Genomic DNA, 20,794 nt, shown 5'->3' on the forward strand with positions numbered 1-20,794 from the left:
CCTAGTTATTTTCTTCTATGTGTGTAATTTAGGGTTCCCCAGGGAAACAGAAGTAATTATGTGTGTGTGCACCCATGCATAGGAAGGCAGGAAAGACAGGAAGAGATACACACACAGAGAGAAAGAGGTATTTATTTTAAGGTCTTCCACTGATTAAATAAGGCCCACTTACGTTATGGAGGGTAATCCTCTTTACTCAAAATCTTTTGATTTGAGTGTTAATCTCAACTGAAAAATACCTTCACAGTGATACCTAGACTGCTATTTGACCTAATATCTGGATACTATGGTTTAGCTAAGTTAACACATAGAATTAACCATTATAGTCCACCCCTTGTCAACCTGGCACTCATATACATCTACTGAAACCATACTTAATCTCCAAATAAGAACAATAACAAGGTCATACTTCCACTTAACATGATACAGTAATCCTGTATACAACCAAAAATCCACTAATCATTTTCCCAGAAGACAATGTAAAGTTATTGGTTAATGTTTACTCTTCTCTTTTATATTACATGTAAAGTTAATACTTAAATATTATGATATATCATATGTTCATGATAAGGGATTAGGAGGGAAAAATAGACATTTACTTTATACACACACAGACACACATATTCATAACAAAATCAAGATGAAATACTCATGACAATTGGAATTCTCATTTGTACAACTGGTCATGTGATTTTTAGCTGGCATTTATAACTGCCTTATTCAGTTCCAGATTACCTTTGCCCACAGCAGGTACCTCAGTTTGTTGTATTCTCCAGTGGGGTGACCCAAAACAATTAGTAGATTTTCCTGAACTGGGCATTGTCGTTTGCCATTGAGTTTAATCACAGAGCATGGTATTTACTAAGAAACATCCTGGGAGCTCTCCTATATTCCAAAAATACTCTTCTTCCTTACCTCTATTGTGGAGGAGCAATCCAGTTTCCCTTGGTAGTCAGGATCAGTTACTCCAGTCAGCATGGTAACTTCCTTCTTTGCCTGTTGATTCAGAGGCTTGAGGGACCCAAAGTGGCGGCTGGCAGTCATAACTTCCAATTCAGTGGAATCACTTCCAGGTCAGTGGAATCACTGTGTTTCCTGGTAGACAGATTTGTGCCTTTGGAACTGAAACTTTTAGGCCAGCAGAGCATAAGGTCACGGGGGCAAGAAACAAAAACTTTGCTAGTGCGTCACTGGAGTGAGTGGTAGCACTTCATTTTCCACTCCATGAATCCTCACTGTGAAAGAAAAAGCATCATTTACTGGATGCTGATTCAGAGTACATACAGCCTCCTAGAGAACCTTGCCCTAGCTCTGCCAAGTATTGCAGCATAGTTGGCACTGTAACTGAGTCTTCAAAAGGCCATTCTGACCAGGTATGATGGCTCATCCTTGTAGTTCTATCTACTTGGGAAAGTGAGGTGAGAGGACCGCCTAGCCTCGCTAGAATCCAGCCTAGGCAACATAGTGCAATGCATTTGTAATTAAAACAAAACAAAAGGCCATTCTGCCATTCTGTCAAGCCAGCTGCTTTAGGATGGTGAGGAACATGGTAAGACCAGTGAATTTCATGAGGATGAGCCCATTGCCTCACTATTCACTGTGAAGTGAGCTCCTTGATCAGAAGCAATGCTGTGTATAATACTATGATGGTAGATGAGACATTCTGTAAATCCGTGTATGGGAGTTTTGGCAGGAGAAATGCATGCAGGGAAGGCAAATCCATATCCAGAATGTGTAATTCAGTAATTGTGTCCCTTCCATGATGGAAGTAGACCAGTGTAATCAACCTGCCACCAGGTACTTAGCTGATCACCTTGGGGGATAGTGCCATATTAGGGACTCAGTGTTGGTCTCTATTGCTAACAGATTGAACACTCAGTAGTAGCTGCAGTCAGGTCAGCCTTGGTGAGTGGAAGTCCATGGTGCTGAGCCCATACATAACAACCCTGCCACCATGGCCACTTTATTCATGAGCTTATTGGGCAGTTCTCTGCATGGCTGGAGAAGGAGGCTGAACAGGTCATCCTAACTACTTGGTTATTAAAATCATCTTCTGCTGAAGTCATTCTTTGGTGCCACTCATATGAGACACAAATATCTTCACATTTTTCTCCGATTTAGAGAGATCTGTTTATGTACCTCTTCCATAGACCTTTTTGTCACCAATTTTCCAATCATCTTCCTTCCAAGTTCCTAACAACCCAGCAAACCAGTAACCATAGCTTGTGCATTAGTACCTAATTGTACATCTAGCCATTTCTTCTTTGTAGCAAAATGAACAACCAGATGGTCAAAGTTTTGCCCATTGGGAGGATTTCCCTTTACTACTTTGTGTCGGGACTGTCTCATACAGGGGCTGTGGTATTGCAGTTGCCCACTTCCAGATGGTGCCTGTGTATCATGCAGAACTATCTGTAAACCAGTCTTGAGTTCTCTTCTTTCTCTGTCAGCTGATTGTGGGGAACTCCCCATAAGACCATAGTTGCAGGCTGGAAAAGAGAGGGTAGTATAGGTCAGGCATGGTGGCTCATGCCTATAATCCCAGCACTTTGGGAGGCTGAGGTGGGCAGATCACTTGAGGTCAGAAATTCAAGACCAGGCTGGGCAACATGGCAAAATCCCACCTCTACTAAAAATACAAAAATTATCTGGGCTTGGTGGTGTGCTCCATGTGCCTATAGTCCCAGCAACTCAGGAGGCTGAGGCACAAGAATCACTTGAACCTTGGAGGCAGAGGTTGCAGTGAGCAGAGACTATGCCGCTGCACTCCAGCTTGAGCAACAGAGTGAGTAAAAAAAAAGAGAGAGAGGGTAGTATAGCAGGAATGGGGACTGTGGCAATGTTCCTTAAGTGTTCATCCAAGGCCTACTTGAGCCTGATCTCATATATACCACTTTAATTTGGTGATGGAGTCCTACTGTGTATGCACAATTTTATAGTTTGGTAGGTCAAATAACACCCAGTTCATGATGAGTAGCTCAGGTCTCATGGTAACTTAGTGGCCCCTGATTAAGTATTCAGTCTATACTAAGACTTAATAGCAAACCAAGAACTATTTCCCAAAAGGGGTATAGTTATCTGTGAACAACAGCTAGGCTTTGTTTCAATGTCCTGAAGGGATGTGCTGCAGTTCACCTATCGGTGCTTGCCAGTGACTCCAAATGGTGTCGCTACCTGCCATTGACACTTCAAGCACCATTGGATGTGCTGGATCATATGACCTAAGTGGTAAGCAGCTTGAATAGCAGCCTGAATTTGTTGTGTAGAGCCACTTTCTGTTCTGGGACCCACTGAAAACTGTCAGGTTTTTGGGTCACTTGGTAAATGGGCCGGAGTAACACAGCCAAATGAAGACTGTGTTGCCTCCAAAATCCAAAGAGGCTTACTAGATGTTGTGCCTCTTTCTGGGTTGTAGGAGAAGCCAGATGCAACAACTTATCCTTCACTTTACAAGGGATATGTCTCCATATCACTGCACTCCTAGAAATTCCACTGAGGTAAAATGCCCCTGAATTTCTGTCAGATTTCCCATCCTCTGACATGCAGCTATATTACCAGTAAGTCTAATGTAGTTGCTGCTTCTCGCTCATTAGGTCCAGTCAGCATAATGTCATCAGTGTAATGGACTAGCCTAATATCTTGTAAAAGAGAAAGGTGGTCAAGGTTCTGGTGCAACAAATTATGACATAGGACTAGAGAGCTGATATACCTCTGCAGCAGGACAGTGGTATTGCTGGACTTGCCTGCTGAAAGTAAACAACTTAGAGTGTACTTATGGTGGGCCTTAATAAAGACAGGTGTGAAGAAAAGAGCATTTGTTAGAAAACTAGCTGCACATACAGGTACCAGGGGATGTGTTAATTTGTCCAAGCAATGAAACCACATTTGGCACAGCAGCTATAATTGCAGTCATCATTAGTTAAGTTTGTGATAATCCACTGTCCAGGAGTCATCTGTCTTCTACAGAGGCTTAATAGGAGAGTTGAAGGAGGATAGGGTGGGAATCACCAACTCTGCATCTTTCAAGTCTTTGATGGTGGCCCTAACCTCTGCAATCTCTCCAGAAATATGCAGTATTGCTTTTGATTACCATTTTCCTAGGTAGAAGTCATTCTAATGGGTTCTGCCTGGCTCTTCCACCACAATAACCTTCACTCCACAGGTCAAGGAACCAATGAGGGATTCTGACAGTTGTTGCATATGTTTGTTTCAATTATGTACTATGGAACAGGGAAAATAACCCACAAGAAGGTTGCAAGGACCCACTGGACCTACATGAGACAGATCTGAGCTAGAACTCCATTGATTACTTAATCTTTATAAGGCCCTACTTTGACTGGTGGACCACAGTTACATTTTAGGTATCCCTGGAATTAGGGTCAATTCAGAGCCAATGCCCAATAGTAGATTATTTCCTTTTCTCTAATGCACAGTCACCCTGGTAAAAGGCCACATGGGTCCATTTGAAGGAGGCCGGGAGGAAGATTAACCATATAAATCAGGTGTCCCCAAACTACGGCCTGCGGACCACATGCGGCCCCCTGAGGCCATTTATCCGGCCCCCCGCTGCACTTCAGGAAGGGGCACCTCTTTCATTGGTGGTCAGTGAGAGGAGCACAGTATGTGGCGGCCCTCCAACGGTCTGAGGAACAGTGAACTGGCCCCCTGTGTAAAAAGTTTGGGGATGCCTGATATAAATACTTGGCAGTGTCCTTCCTCAAGGAGACCTAGGCTCCCCTTCATTCAAGGGGTCTGAGTTTATAAACTGGTACAAATCTGGGTATTGATTGAGAAGCCGTGACTCTCCAGTTTAATAATTCAAATTAAATTTATTATTGCTTGACCTAGAATTCTTCCACATATACAAATCAAGTAAAACTTTAGTAGACTTCCCGTCCTTTTCACTTCTAAGAACATCATGATAACTGTCCAACACCATAGGTCTCTACAAGTCAGACTGTTCTGATTAATGCTTTGACACTGCTTCAGTTATAGTACTATGCCCACCTTGTCTTTGGTGATTAAGTGCTCCCACTTGGTTCCTGCCATTCTAGGATCCAACTACTTCCATCGCATTTAGGTTTCCCAATTCAGTGCCAGCAGTTCCCTCTATAAGTTCTAGCCTATAGAGAAAAATGGTCACATAATTGAGGAAAGAAGCTGGGGCTGCCGTCACAAATTTATTTTTCACAGTCATGATGAAAGAAAGGTGTGTCTTCTAGAACCTCTCAGGTTTGGTGAGTAGGCCTTAAATAAACCTCTTGATACTTGAACATTCCAATGTCCCTAAAGCCTCTTCTTCTATGGATCTCTTCTTCTAGAGTATACCGAGGCAGTTCTGGCATTTCAACTTCATGTCGTTTAGGCCACCTTTTAGTCCATGTTTCATCCAGATGTTCAAACAAACTGTTAAAGCTCTTTCTTACCCCATGGGCTGCAACATTAAGTGTGGAAGTATGGAACTGCCGCTTAATGAGCTAATATCAGTCAATTCAGCCTAATCCAACTTTATATTTTTTCACCACCATCCCATACATTTAATATCTATTCCTATAAATATTTCCTTGGTTTTTGTCTGTGTAAATTGGAGAAATAATGTAGTACTGTGGAGTAGAGCATAATTCCTTATGGGTGACACTTCACACCTCACCTTTAGGAGTCTGCTGAGACTTGAATTAATTATAGGTCTGGAAGCAAAGAGGAATTATGGGGGTGAATCAGGCTTGTCTTGTGTGGCAGATACCTCAGGGATGTCTCAGGCCAAATAGAGTTAATCTCAGATATGGATGGAGTGGCTTCTTCTACTGACAAAGAAGACTCAGAATTTAAGGGTTCAATTTTGCCAGCTTCATCAGGATCTTCCCAAACAACCTCCATTCCAAGTTTTAGAATCCTATTTCTTCCTGGTCAGTGCCCTCACATTATTAGCAAACAACCTGTAAGGTTGTGAATTCAGTTTGCATTGTAATTCATCCACTTAAAGGAGATTCTGAATTTGGTTTTCATCAGTCTAAACTCTGCAACTGTATCAATAGGAGTTTTTTCTCAGGGCAGTCACAGAAACTTTATGGTCATTCATAAAGTACTTATTCTGATAATTCAAATCTCTTACCTCATCCCTTCTCTACTTTATTCAGCACAATTAGCATCAGCCAGCCAGTCTCATATTTGTTATTTTGACAAAAATGTTCAAAATTATATTTGTGGTCACCTGGAACCTTGCCTCTCAAAAGTATTTTATTAGGAATATCCAGTGGTGGTATTTTGTGCTCTGCCGCCATGTCACATATGGATTATCAGTACTCTTTTTTTCTACTGGAAAGAGTCATTAGGGCCTTTAAATCTAATCAGATTAGAGAACTAACCCCAGAACGAATTTAGAAACCATCCTTAAGATTCTTCTCTAGAATCACTGTCATTACTAAGGTCTGTGTTAGGATTCTCCAGAATAACAGAATTAATAGAATATGTGAATATACATATACATACATATGTGTGTGTGTGTGTGTGTGGCAGGGGTTGGGGGGAGAGAGAGATTGAGAAAGATTGAGATTGATTTTAAGGAATTTTCTCAACTAATTGTAGAGACTAGCAAGTCCAAAATTTGCAGGGCAGGCCGACAGACTGGAGACCCATGGAAGAGTTAATGCAGAGCTAATTTTGTGGTTCAAGTGAGAAAGCATTGAATCAGGATTCTTTTTTCTTGGGGAAATGTCAGGCTTTTTCTCTTAAGGCCTTGAACTGATTGGATGAGGCCCACCCACATTATAGAGAATAAACTACTTTACTCAGAGTCTACAGAGTCTACTGATTTAAATGTTCATCTTAACTAAAAAATGCCTTTGCAACAACATACGGATTGGTGTTTAACCAAATGTCTGGGTACCATGGCCTTGCTAACTTGACACGTAAAATTAATCATCACAGTGTATATGTACATATTTAACACCAACCCACTGACTCCTGGCAAAATATCTGTGTATATGTTTATATAGATATTTTTCCATATGTATATATGTGTCTGAGAGAGAAATATATATATATACAAAGGTTAAAATATTTCCATTTATAAATTCTTGATATGGTTTTAACTGTCTTAAAATGACCCAGATTTGGTGACTTGGAATGTTTGATGTATTTTAATAAGACTCCTCTGTATGATAAGCTTTATTTATAAACATAGTGCTCATAGTGAGTATTCAGCATAAGCAGGATAGGACTGAAGAATTCTAGCTATTGCACTTTCAGATCTGACCTGAAACAATTTCTGCCATCCTAGTTTGTGAAATAGACATACTTAAAATTCCTCTTAGAAAGGAATAAAAACTGGTTAAAATATGATAAAATAACTACTAGATTGAAAGATGAGTGCTATTATATGTTGATCAGTATGTTGGGCTTTTTAATTTAGATTTTTAAAGAGCGAGAAGAAGATTTGAGGCGTTTGTCTCGCCCATTGGAATGTTCTTGTTTCCGAACATCTATCTGGGATGAAACTCTGTATAAGGTGTGTATGTCTCCCTGAGTTCCCTCATTTTAAAAGCATGAAAAAAAACTAGAAGAATATTAACAAAACTAAAAGATTTTAAACTATTTCATAGCCACCTAGATTTGTTGTACTAAAGAGAAATAATCTGCAACAAATTGTTTGAAGAATATCAAACTTTAAGAGATTTGGGTTTTGATACTAGATTGGGTCGACATAGTTACCAAATCACACTGAATTAGCCAGTTTGGTCATGATTAATTTGATACTGGTCTTTGTGATATGCAGAGGTTTCACTTACTGGCCATCATCCATTTTGACCTATTGTGGTCTCAATGCTGATTGGAGTTGTATCTAATATTCAGGTACACTACACGATATAAACTAGTCTGCCTAAGTTTGGATGGCAATAAAATGAAAATATTTAGGGAAGAGACTGGAGAAGGAGTCTTAGAATCAGACATGTTATGCCTAGCATATGATATAATAGCTTCAACATTCATGCCAAATTGGAGATGAGCATTCTTTCAACCAGAAGTACCGTTCCCATTGCTGGAATGGATACCACCCTGCTTACACTAATTATAGAGGTAACAACAATAGTTTTGTTATGGATGATGCTGAAATTACCTTATTGGGCACATATGCTCCTTATCCTGATTCCTCCCTTTCTCCTACTGATGTAGTTATTTGAAGGACTAGCTCCTTTTGGATCCTCCTATAGCTAACCCTTTCCTTCAGACTGCTTCTGGTATCCATTGACAAGTCTGACTCTGGGTAGGAAAGCACCCTTCTCTGTCACTGGTAGCTAAAGATTCAGTGTCAACGGCATCTGACAAGTATCTACAACCAAAAGCACAGAAACCTGACATGCCAAGGAGAAAAACCATTGGACTTTTAAATAGCTTTGCTTTTTTTTTTAACTAATTCATTTTCCCCAATATTATGTTGACCCAGCCTCACTCTAATAACAGATCATTTTGAGATACCTGTCTAGGAAATACTGTTCTAGATTAATATGGGCCGAATTTCTCTCAAAGCCTTATTCCCATAGAACAGGTAACCGTGAATAAGGATGGACATGACGCACTGATAAGAACCAACTGCGGTGTGAAGGATGGCAATACATAACACGACCAAAGACAATTGGCTAATCACAACACTGCTGTGAGTGACAATGTCTCTGCTGTGGTTAGCTTTGGTGCCTTCTCCAAGGTAAATTCAGCAGTGACATTAACACCGACCTGGGAACTTGGAACCTGAACCCTCATGCCTAAGTAATAAAATTAATTGGAACAGAGACATGGCACTTCTATCTCTTACATCCATGTTGCATAGAGCTGACTTAAATTTTTATCTTAAGTTTTATTCAACAAGCACTCATTACATACCTGCTTGATGCTGTTGGATACACAAATGACTAAGACCAGGTTCCTGCCCTCTCGTAGGGGAGAGAAGAACAAAGTACACCTTACCAGACAAATTGGAGTGAGAGTGAAGGATGTATTATAATGAAAATACAAATCAAAGAGCCTACAAGAATAGAAGGAGAGTGTAGTTAATTTCAACTGCTTACATTAGTCATACTCCTGGATGAAGTCAGTTTTAGGCAAACACACAGACCATTTTGAATTCAATTGATCAATAATTTATGCAGATAACAACAGACCTTTGGGAATGATAATGCCACTAGTTTCTCTTTTAATGGTATATTATTCCATTGAGGGGAGAGGCCATTTGTGTATGTGGCTCTGCTATTTCATAAAATTGATTCTTGGGTGTATGTTAAATATAGCATCATTAGGTTCTGATCTTTAGAGAAATCTACACTGTTGGACTTAAATATTTGTTTAATGATTAGATTAGAAGCTTCTAAGCACAGTAGATCATATTTTTCAACTTTGTTCCTAAGGCAACATGATAGCATTAAATATTTGTTTGCTTCCAATTATCAGTGGAAAGAAGTTTCTCCAGCATTTTTCAAAAGTGTTTGAACTTAAAAAAATTTCAACTCAAGAGTAAAAATCAGATGCTAGCTTCATTTTCTCATTTCATTTGTGTTATATCATATTTAATGTCAGTATTTGTTTGGGACTGGATTATCATCATATTTTGCTGTCCACATGTTATAGTGTACTTACTCATTTCAAAGGTCTGGGACTGGCTAGCTGTTAATAATAGCACACTGTGTTTCTGTTCTGTTAGGCTTGGTCCAGCATAGTTTATCAGCTGATTCCCAATGTTCAGCAGCTAGAAATGAACCTAAGGAATTTTGCTGAAATTATCGAAGCAGATGAAGTACTTCTGTTTGAGAGAGCCACTTTTCTGGTAAGAACTTTCTCCGTTGCAGATGAACTTCACACTGTACCTTCTTTGTTTTCAGCAACAGAGAGCAGCATACCACTACTTTCAGGAAGAACCTTTTCTCCTCTTGTCAACTTCAGCATGTACAGCCTTATTTATAAAATAGTATTGTCAGCAAGTGACCTGAAAGAAGCTCTTTGGTGTGTAGCTCTTTAGAAGTTAGTGAACCTTAGATTTTTGCAGGTATGTCTTACTAGAGAGCTCACATTATTTGTGCTAATAACTGTTCATTTGTGTTAATGGATTCCTATTTCCTGTGGACTTTTATTATGAAATGTGGGATATTTTCCTTTTGAGAAAACTCACATCCTATCCTTTTCTCTAAAAGACTGATCGAAAACTTTTAATACAGAAGAGATGTTATGGTCATCTCAGTGACATAGGAGTTCACATGAAGAATTAGAGAGGGAAAGGGGCATGTTGGTGTTTTAATTTTTCTTGTAAATTGAACTTAGCAACTATATTGGAGCCTACTGTTTGTATAGCACTGAAAGGGGGATGCAAAAACTGGTATTGTATTTGTGAATACACTTTAAAAATAGCAATACTAGAAACTAATTTGAGATTTCACAACACACTCCATAAGTAATTGCCAATTAGCCTTGGTTAAATATAACTCTGAGAGCAGTTCCCAGTGAATAATTTTTTTCTGAGCCTTGCCAATGCTTGGTGATTTTAGAAACAATTCTTAATCTCTTGGGGCTTGTTTTCCTTCTACAAATATCTGTATCATAGGTTTATTGTGCAGATTAAAATGGGCCACAGGAACATTGAGCACCTAGCAAGCCTTGGCATTTAGTTGGTAAACTATTAAATATTGATTCCTTTTGCTACTATAACAACAGGGCAGAGAATCCAAAGTACAATTTTCCCGTCTTCCTTTGTGGAAATACTATTTGTAACCCCAGAAGTATTTGGGAAACATCCTTCTTGCTAGCTGGTACAGATGGGGCAAGGAGTCCTAAATAGAGTATCTATTTGTCTCAGCCCACTGGCAGAGGTCACTTGCTTGGAACTGTGCTACCCTGAGCCTGTTTTTCCTTCTAGTGTAAGTAGCAGTGAGCAAGAAAGCTATTCTGTCTTGATATACGTGGCAGGACCAAGACCTTCTTCAGCAGTATTCTCCTACCATGTCTGCCACACATGGTTGTAGAGGTTAACCTAATATAAGCTCCCTGTTCCTCACTAAAAGTAACATGTAGTTTTTGTTTCTCTTGAGACCAAGTTTAGAGGTGACTGAACATTTTCACTGAGGTGGGGTGAAGTCAAGCAAGGGGAATTTGTTCTTCCATTGGTATAGAAATTATGTTTTGAAATTTTCACAGGAATTTGCCTGTGAGTTTTCTTCTGGTGAGTGATTCAGTTTTGCTTCCTATTCTGCATTTGTATATTCGGCCTTTAGGTAATACTTGTGTGGTTTTATTAAAATCTGAAAATGTTGGAAAAAGTATTTTCAGCTGGTGTGGGTGTCCATCCTGAATAAGTTCATTTGTAAATAGTTCTCAGGGATTAGAATCAACCAGTTAAGCTTTTAAGATATAGTTCCAAAAGCTATTTGGTTAGCTTGGCCTTTATTAAAATTAAACACGTGATATATTCCTTGAGAACAGCTAGCAATTTTTATTTGTTTTTCTTTTTGATTTGTACTTTTTAAAAATTGAAGACTATCGTGAAATATTGAAATAAAATGAATATTTAGTGATCAAAGTTAGAAAAAATAGCAGTGAACCAAAATAGGCAATACTTAAATGATTTAATAAAATTAAAACCAAATGGTACTATATGGGCCATCCAAATAGATGTTAAAATCACACACAATGTTGGTAAGATATAGGACAGAGGAAAAGAGACCACAAGCCAGGTAGCTTCCAAGTCTACGTTGAAAACTAGAGTGACCAAGGGACTGACAAATGTCTGCTTTGAGGAGTAGCAGAGAGATGATATGACTGTTTTGCATGGATTCAAAGGACAATTTTTTTTTTATAGGTAATTTCTCACTATCAGTGTAAAGAACAGCGTGATGCCCATAGATTTGAGAAAATAAGCAACATTATTAAGCAGTTCAAGCTGAGCTGCAGGTAAGAGATCTTGTAGGTATGCTCTCCTTATCTCTTGAAAAAATTGTCATTTTATAGAAGTTCAAATAACTATAGTTTACTTCTATATTCAGAATAGTTCCTTCAATCAAAGAGAAAGCTAAATTCTAAGGGGCCTCCAGTTGACCGAAGTGCAGGTCCTTGTCCTTTAATGCAAACTCAGCTGGTACAGAAGAAGCATATGAAAAATATCCAAACAGAATATCCTTTTGAAATGATTGATACTATCTGGGAAGAAATAAACAGAATATCCAATAGAGTTTTGAAAAAGAAGAAGGAAGGAAGGAAAATTTGCCTTACTGAATACCAAAATTTATCTAAAACTACTACTTTAAGTATTTACTATTTTAAATAATTAAAATGGTGAGGTACTGATTCAGAAATGGTACAGAATAGAGAATGTAGAAATGTTTAATCATATTGTATTAGCTTTCATTAAATAAAATTTCAATCATAGCATTGTGAATATAGGAAAAGAATGGCTGAACATCATAATTTAGCAAAGATTTAATAATCAAAATTCTTACCCTGATAAAAGTTTAATGCCAGAACAGCAGTATAAGCTTACTGTCTTTATGCCTTACTACACTTTGAGACTTTCTGGAATATTGTAATGCTAACATTTTTAAGAAGAAATAGCCAATGATAAGCAAATATAGTTGCCTTGTTTGTTTTCAAAGAAATAAGATCATTTCTTGAATTTAAATGTAACTCTGAAAAGATACAGGTATTAATTTCAATGATAAGGAAATTTCAACTTAAGATGCTTATTAAATACTGGAGAAGTCTTTTGAAACATGATTTTAAACATGGATCTAAGTCTAAGCCAATTTTCATTTCATAGTCAGTTTCAAGTGCTTTAGCCAGATGTGGTGGCATTCACCTCTGTAGTCCCAGCTACTTGGGAGACTTAGGCAGGAGGATCACTTGAGCGAGGAGTTCAATACTGCAGTGAGCTATGGTCGCACAACTGCACTCCAGTCTGGGTGACAGAGTGAGACTCTGACTCGTAAAAAAATAAATTAAAATTTTAAAAAATCAAATCCTAGCCCACTTTTGTCCCAGTTACTTTTCAAAATATGATAAATTGAGTATAAAAGTTTCCTTGGAAAAAGTGGAGTTAGTGAGTAACCATCTTAATGAAGTGGTGAATTGAGGTATAATGCTATAAAAATGTTTAACATAAATGATAAAGAGCTTGTTACGGTGTTATTATTTTGTTGTTTACTCACTTTTCTTCTTGTTCCTTTAGCAAGCTGGCTGCCTCTTTCCAGAGTATGGAAGTCAGGAATTCTAACTTCGCTGCTTTCATTGACATCTTTACATCCAACACTTATGTGATGGTTGTGATGTCTGATCCATCCATTCGTAAGTTTAAACTTAGCTGACCTAGGTTCAAAGCCACATATTCTTTAAACAGTTGTCCCAGAAGTAGTACTTTATTAGATACTATAGTGGGGATGGTTACACAACAGTGTGAAGGCACTGAATCCCAATGAACTGTATGCTTAAAAATAATTAAAATAATGAACTTTGTGTTATGTATATTTTACCAAAATAAAAAAAAGACTATTTTAGTACTAGTGGTAGTTTTTATTTAATAGACATATTTTAAAGCTTAAAAATAACTTAGCCTCTAGGGTACTACATTTTTCTTCATGGGGACTTCAAAAAGAATCCAAGAATTTTAAAGAAAAGAGAATCCAAATCCATGATTTATGCTCCATATGGCATAGATTTTTAAAAGACTAGTTAATCTAAACTCTAAACTATTAAATGACAAAACATTTTATATATCATTGCATATTCCCGTGTACTATATTCTCATATTTTTGCTATGGGCATGAAGGGGTGTTTGATGCTTCCATACCATAATGGCCATGACTGTCACAACCATTGAAATAAAGGTTCTTGCAGTATTTTCAGGATGGTCCTAGAAGTTTAATCTCTCATCCATTGGCTTTTCCTACAGTTAATATTAAAATATAACAAATTTACAGATTTTATGCTTTTAGCCCCAAACCAAAAGATTTTGGAAATTTATTTTGGAAAATTTTGTGTTTAGAATATGAGTAAATCTTCTGCTTATTTGGAAAAATTAAACCCTGATAACTTGGGACCTCCTATTTCTGTGTGTTATCTGACATACATTGAGGGATTTGGCTCTCTTTTGTTTATTTGTTTTTACTAGTCAGACATTCCTTTGGCTGCCCATACTTAATTCTGTTGGGTGTCTCCCCGCCCCTACCCTCAGCTTCTGCAGCTACTCTGATCAACATCCGCAATGCCAGGAAACACTTTGAAAAGCTGGAAAGAGTGGATGGACCAAAGCAGTGTCTTCTCATGCGCTGAACATTGATGAATATTGTTTCACACAAAAATTAAAAGTTTCTTAATTAATCTTAATGTCGTATTCATATATGTAGGCTCCAAAATGTTGTGATGCTTATTGCTTCTGTATTTCTTCTCTACTCCCTAGTCTTAATGTTTAACCTTAAATGCTGTTTACTGAAATAGCCATTGAGGAGTTAGAAGATGAATTGTTCATGAAGTCAGTGTAACATAAAAGTAGGTGATATGTAAGTTTTCTGATAACAAGATTATAATAGTGTTTAAATGTACTGGCAACCTGGTTCTAATCGTTGTATTTGCCAAAGCCTTTCTCAGCATCATCTTGTATTCCTTATCAGATAGTAAGTAACCTGTAAGTTTGGAGTATTACTGTTTTCTCAGCATGCATTAAAAATATTCCTTAACTTCAATTGTAAATAAACTTTTGCTGTTAGGGATTTCAGTGTCTATTTTTCTTTTTCTTGTTTTTTCAACTTTGTCCTAAGAAAGTAAAGGAATTTCACAGTTATCCTAGGTGAAGTGGACCTTCTGGTTGGGAAGGCACAGAATAAAGTTGGTTGGGAAAGATGTAGCCAGATTATGGCCTTAAAGCAAGGCAGAAGAATTCAGATATATTACATCTAAATGTGATAGGATATAGGAAAGCATTGTAGGCCTTTGAGCAAGGAAATTATATGAAAGCAATTTTGAAAGAAAGTTAACCTTGACCATATGAACAGACCGATGGCAGGTGGGGAAGCTCTGGTAGTAATCCATGCTTGAAGTGTATTGCAAGTCTATTTAGGATGCAACTGGAGAAAAAAATGCATAAAAAGTGGAGGGAAAGTAGAATGTATGAGGTCCAGGAGTGATTACTTGTATATATTCCATATCACCCAATGAAATGTACCTACATTATTCTATTAAGCAGTATTAAAACCTTTTTCAAGCTGGCAATTGTCTTTAACTTTATCCACCAAGGAAAAATTGAAGCACTGTGAACTGTGAGAAACGGAATTTGATAACACTAACTAGAATTACTCAAAGCCCTAACCTTTTCAATGTCCATTTGAAAATTGAAAACAGAAGACAGAACCATTTAGGGAATCTACAGCATAGTAGATTCTCATCTCATTTCTCCTTCTCTATGTCATAAAGGAACTTTTAGACCACTGGTCTCTCACCTCTTCTCATCTTAGTTTATTATTCCCAGTTGAGGAATAAGTGGAATTTTCACTGAGCAGAAAAAAAAAAAAAAAAAAAAAAAAAACCTGTTGTTTTGAGTGGTCTACATCATGTAGACGAAAACTTTCAACTTGTAAAAGAATTTTATGGGACTAATTCTGTCAATAGCTGTGTGAATCTTCTGCAGAAGGAGAGTTCTAAGTGTTCTAGAGTCTCTATCCTGTAAGCATCTAGGAAAATGAAAAGAGTTCAGGAAAATGAAAAGACATTGAACAGGGGTATATTCTGTGACTAGTAATGAGTCACGATTTGGCATGTTACCATTATTTTCAGTATCTGGGTTGGGATTTAGAAGTGGGATTCACTTCTAAATCAGTCATTCATACTACTAGAATGTGTTCTTCTTAAGATAGATATTGATACACATAGAGGCGTTAAATTAGATGAACCCAGAAAAATCATAGTTATATCTTTATCCAATTTGCCCTTAGTGCATTCAGTCCCTGCTCAGATTCTAGTTATAACTTGGTCATGGATGTTTTGAAAGGTTAGAAAAATGAGGTCCTTCTTATGGTGATGGCCAAATAGCTATTTTTGTCACTGAAGACAATAGAGTTTTGAGATATATATTTATCCAAAGATGCAGTCATTTAGAAACAGAAGTAGAGGCCGGGTGCAGTGGCTCACGCCTGTAATCCCAGCACTTTGGGAGGCTGAGGTGAGTGGATCACAAGGTCAAGCGATTGAGACCATCCTGGTCAACAAGGTGAAACCCCATCTCTACTAAAAATTAAAAAATTAGCTGGGCATGATGGTGCACGCCTGTAGTCCTAGCTACTGGGGAGGCTGAGGTAGGAGAATTGCTTGAACTCGGGAGGCGGAGGTTGCGGTGAGCCGAGATCGTGCCATTGCACTCCAGCCTAGGTAACGAGCGAAACTCCATCTTAAAAAAAAAAAAAAAAGAAAGAAAGAAAGAAACAGAAGTAGAATCAGGTAGATGGTGAAGGCATTCACATAGAAACAGATGGAGAGAAGAAATCAAAATTAGAGATAAAATGAAATGACAAAATGAACTAATGCTTTTTATAGGCCATGTTAGCTATGTCAGTAGGATAGCACAGTGAGTCTCAAACTTAAGTATGCATCAGAATCACTTGGAGAGAGGCTTATTAAAACAGATTGCTGCCCCACCCCAAAAGTGTCAGGTTCAGCAGGTCTAGGGTGAGGCTCATGAATCTGCACTTCTAACACATTCCCAGATGATGCTGATCCTGCTGGTCCAGGGACTACACTTTGGAAACCACTGCTTTAGGGAAGAGAAGAGGAAATACAGACATGAAAACAAGTATGGGAAAAACGTGTGTTCACCACTTTGGCAATAATAAAATGAAGGCATTATACCACGTATGATATGTACATTTTAAACCACTGATTCTTAACGTGATCTGTAAGTTTGAGAACCACTGTTGTAGACAAAAGCAATCTCTGGGAAGCTTGTGTTCCATAGGTAATATGTTGTAACTGGAAACCCTTGCTAGTATAAAGAGAGTATGGGTACTGATTTGTATTCGGACAATCTAACTTGTTCCAGTTTCATCCAGCTTTATTTGCTAACTCAATAGGACATAAAGAAAATTTAGGTGGATTGCCAAATGAAAATGGTGCTGTACTTTAGTTGAGTACTTACTAAGTGTCAGGCTGTAAGTGCTTTATAAAGATTATCTTAGTGAATCTTTACAAGAACCCCATGGCCTAAGTACTATCACTGTCTCCATTTTGAAGATGGGGAAACTGGGCTCGGAGAGGAAAAGAAACTTGCTAATAGTTATTGTAGTAATGGCAAAGCTGGGATTTGATTTGGTCTAACTCCGGGGCTCATGCACTTAATCTTAACGTTAGAGTTATATGGCCTTCCTGAATGTAAGGGCCTATTCGGGGTGGAGAGTATGAGGTACACCCAGGTGTGGTACTTCACTGTGAGACTACCACTATTTGGCTACTATGAAATAGTAAAGCAAACACTTGTGAACCTATCTTACTCCTAGTTTCACTGGAGCATAGAAAGCCTTACCATAGTAGGCAGTACAAAGTAGTCACCATGAAAACAAAGCAAAAACTCCAGCTTGAAGGATTTACGTCAAACCTAAACAGCTTTTTGATATTTAGAAGTTTTGTCCCTGAATTGGGACAGTTATAATCTCTACTTTTCTGGGGCCATTTATTAATAAAAATAGGACGGAGAAAGTGTGTAACTTTGTAACTTTTTTTTTAGGTCTCTCAGCAGTGCTTTGTGTAGGCCAGTTTATTATTTCCCACTCAAATTCCTGACTCTTCATTATAAAGCAAGAAGTGGTTAAGGCCCTCCTGTAGTCCTCACTAACAAAATTTCTGACCTCATTAATTAGTCAAAAGAAGGTTTTTTAAAGAAACTGCCTTACTATATTTCAGGCACTGTTTTTGGAGCCCAGGATACAAGAGTGAACAAAATAAAGCCCTGTACTCATGGAGTTTATATTCTAGGAAGAGGAGACAGACAACCAATTAAGTAAACATAATATATTAAGAGAGACAGTTATATGAAGGAAATTTAAGCAGTAATGTGGGAAGGGGCTGGGACAGGCAGAATAATGGCCCCATAGAGGATTACATCCTAATTCCTGGACTTATGAATATGTTATATTGCATGGCAATGAGGAATTAAGCTTGCAGACAGAATATAGGCTACTAATCAGCTGCCCCCAAGATAAGGAAGTCATCCAGGTTTATCCAAATAGCCTAATGTAATCATAAGAGCCTTTTATCCCAGCACTTTGGGAGGCCGAGGCGGGTGGATCACGAGGTCAAGAGATCGAGACCATCCTGGTCAACATGGTGAAACCCCATCTCTACTAAAAATACACAAAATTAGCTGGGCATGGTGATGCGTGCCTGTAATCCCAGCTACTCAAGAGGCTGAGGCAGGAGAATTGCCTGAACCCAGGAGGCGGAGGTTGTGGTGAGCCGAGATCGCGCCATTGCACTCCAGCCTGGGTAACAAGAGCGAAACTCCATCTCAAAAAAAAAAAAAAAAAAAAAAAAAGAGCCTTTTAAATGTGAAAGAGGGAGGTAAGAGAGAACGTCAGAATGACTTGCTGTGAGAAAAACTCAGTTTGCTGTTCTTTGCTTTGAAGATGGAGACAGGGAGCCTTGAGCCAACAAATGTGAGCAGCCACTAGAAGCTGGAAAAGGCAAGGAAACTGATTCTTTCCTAGAGTCTCAAGAAAGAAACGGAGCCCTGCTGACATCTGGATTTTAGCCCAGTGAAACCCACATCAGACTTCTGACATCCAGAAATATAATAAATTTGTATTGTTTTAAGCCACTACATCTTGTAATTTGTTAGAGCAGAAATAGTAAACTGTATTAATCAGGGTTCTCCAGAGAAACCGAACCAATAGGGTGTGTGTGTGTATACAAATTTAGTATCAGGAATTGGCTGACGTAATTCTGGAGGCTGAAAAGTTCTAAGATATACAATCAGCAAGTTGAAGACCCAGGAGAGCATATGATGCAGTTACAGTCTAACAACCAGAGAACCAGGAGAACTGATCGTGTAAGCTCCAGTTTAAAAGCTGGCAGGCTTGAGACTCAAAAAGAACCAGTGTTTCAGTTCAAGTCTGAATGCAGGAAAGACTAATGTCCTGGCTAAAGGCATTCAGGCAGGAGAAGTTCCCCGTTATTAGTGGGAGACTCAGCCTTTTTTTTAAAAAAAATTGTAGTTTAGATTCTTGGGTACATGTGCAGATCAGGCAAGATTGTTGCATAGGTACATTCATGGTAAGGTGGTTTGCTGCCTCCATCCCATCACCTATACCTGACATTTCTCCCCACGTTATCCCTCCATACTCTCCCTCCCACTATTCCTCCCCTAGCCCCATGCAATGGACCCAAGTGCGTGATGCTCCCCTCTCTGTGTCCACATGTTCTCATTGTTTAACACCCGCCTATGAGTGAGAACATGCGGTGTTTGATTTTCTGTTCTTGTGTCAGTTTTGCTGAGAGTGATGGTTTCCAGGTTCATCCATGTCCCTACAAAGTACATGAACTTATCTTTTTTTATAGCTGCATAGTATTCCATGGTGCATTTGTGCCACATTTTCTTTGTCTAGTCTATTATCAATGGGCATTTGGGTTGGTCCCAGGTCTTTGCTATTGTAAACAGTGCTGTAATGAACATGCATGTGCATGTGTCTTTATAATAGAATGATTTATAATCCTTTGGGTATATACCCAATAATGGGATTGCTAGGTAAAATGGAATTTCTATTTCCAGATCCTTGAGGAATCGCCACACGGTCTTCCACAATGGTTGAACAAATTTACGCTCCCACCAACAATGTAAAAGTGTTCCTATTTCTCCACATGGTCTCCAGCATCTGTTGTCTCCAGATTTTTTAATGATTGCCATTCTAACTGGTATGAGATAGTATCTCAATGTGGTTTTGATTTGCATTTCTCTAATGACAAATAATGATGAGCATTTTTTCATATGTTTGTTGGCTTCATGTATGTCTTCTTTTCAAAAGTGTCTGTCCATATCCTTTGCCCGCTTTTGGATGGGTTTGTTTTTTTCTTGTAAATCTGTTTTAGTTCTTTGCAGATTCTAGATATTAGCCTTTTATCTGATGGGTAGATTGCAAAAATTTTTGCCCATTCTATTAGTTGCCAGTTCACTCTAATGATTCTTTTGTTGTTGTTGTTGTTGTTTTTTTTAACATTTGTACTATTTCTTATATTTGCCATGTATGACAATTAGTATTGTTCTTTATTTTTTTCATGTGGATTTGGGTTACTCTCTAATGTCTTTCACTTCAGCCTGAAGATCTACCTTTAGTATTTCTGGTAGGGCAGGCCTGCTAATGATCAATTCTCTCAGGTTTTAGCTATCTAAGAGTGTCTTAATTTCTCCCTCATTTTTTTTTTTTTTTGTTTGTTTAAAATTCTCTTGCTGAACAATTCTTTTTTCTTTTTATTTTTCTTTCTTTTTTTTAAATTGCATTTTAGGTTTTGGGGTACATGTGAAGAACGTGCAAGATTGTTGCATAGGTACACACATGGCAGTGTGATTTGCTGCCTTCATCCCCATCACCTGTATCTGGCATTTCTCCCCATGCTATCTCTCCCCAACTCCCCACCCCCCACTGTCCCTCCCATTTCCCTGACGGACCCCAGTGTGTGATGCTCCCCTCCCTGTGTCCATGTGTTCTCATTGTTCAACACCCGCCTATGAGTGAGAACATGCGGTGTTCGATTTTCTTCTCTTGTGTCAGTTTGCTGAGAATGATGGTTTCCA

The 20,794-nt window shown here is 38.4% G+C and overlaps 1 protein-coding gene across 8 annotated transcripts in view; it reads left to right on the forward strand.

The window, feature by feature from the left end:
* The window catches only part of RRAGB (Ras related GTP binding B), a 44,478-nt gene extending 26,174 nt beyond the window's left edge, over positions 1–18,304 (forward strand). For 4 of the 8 annotated variants that reach the window (XM_010331888.3, XM_010331889.3, XM_010331890.3 and 1 more), the window contains exons 7-11: positions 7,412–7,507; positions 9,692–9,814; positions 11,837–11,928; positions 13,199–13,314; positions 14,201–18,304. In XM_010331888.3, the coding sequence (XP_010330190.1) occupies positions 7,412–7,507; positions 9,692–9,814; positions 11,837–11,928; positions 13,199–13,314; positions 14,201–14,298 (525 nt within the window). In that variant the 3' untranslated portion in view covers positions 14,299–18,304. Of the gene's footprint in view, positions 1–7,411; positions 7,508–9,691; positions 9,815–11,836; positions 11,929–12,020; positions 13,315–14,200 lie in introns of those variants that run through there. The other 4 variants (XM_003943998.4, XM_003943997.4, XM_010331892.3 and 1 more) reach the window with 4 other exon arrangements.
* Positions 18,305–20,794: the final 2,490 nt, after the last annotated feature.

The sequence above is a fragment of the Saimiri boliviensis genome, chromosome X (genome assembly GCF_048565385.1).
Source record: "Saimiri boliviensis isolate mSaiBol1 chromosome X, mSaiBol1.pri, whole genome shotgun sequence".
NCBI classification, from domain to species: Eukaryota; Metazoa; Chordata; class Mammalia; order Primates; family Cebidae; genus Saimiri; species Saimiri boliviensis.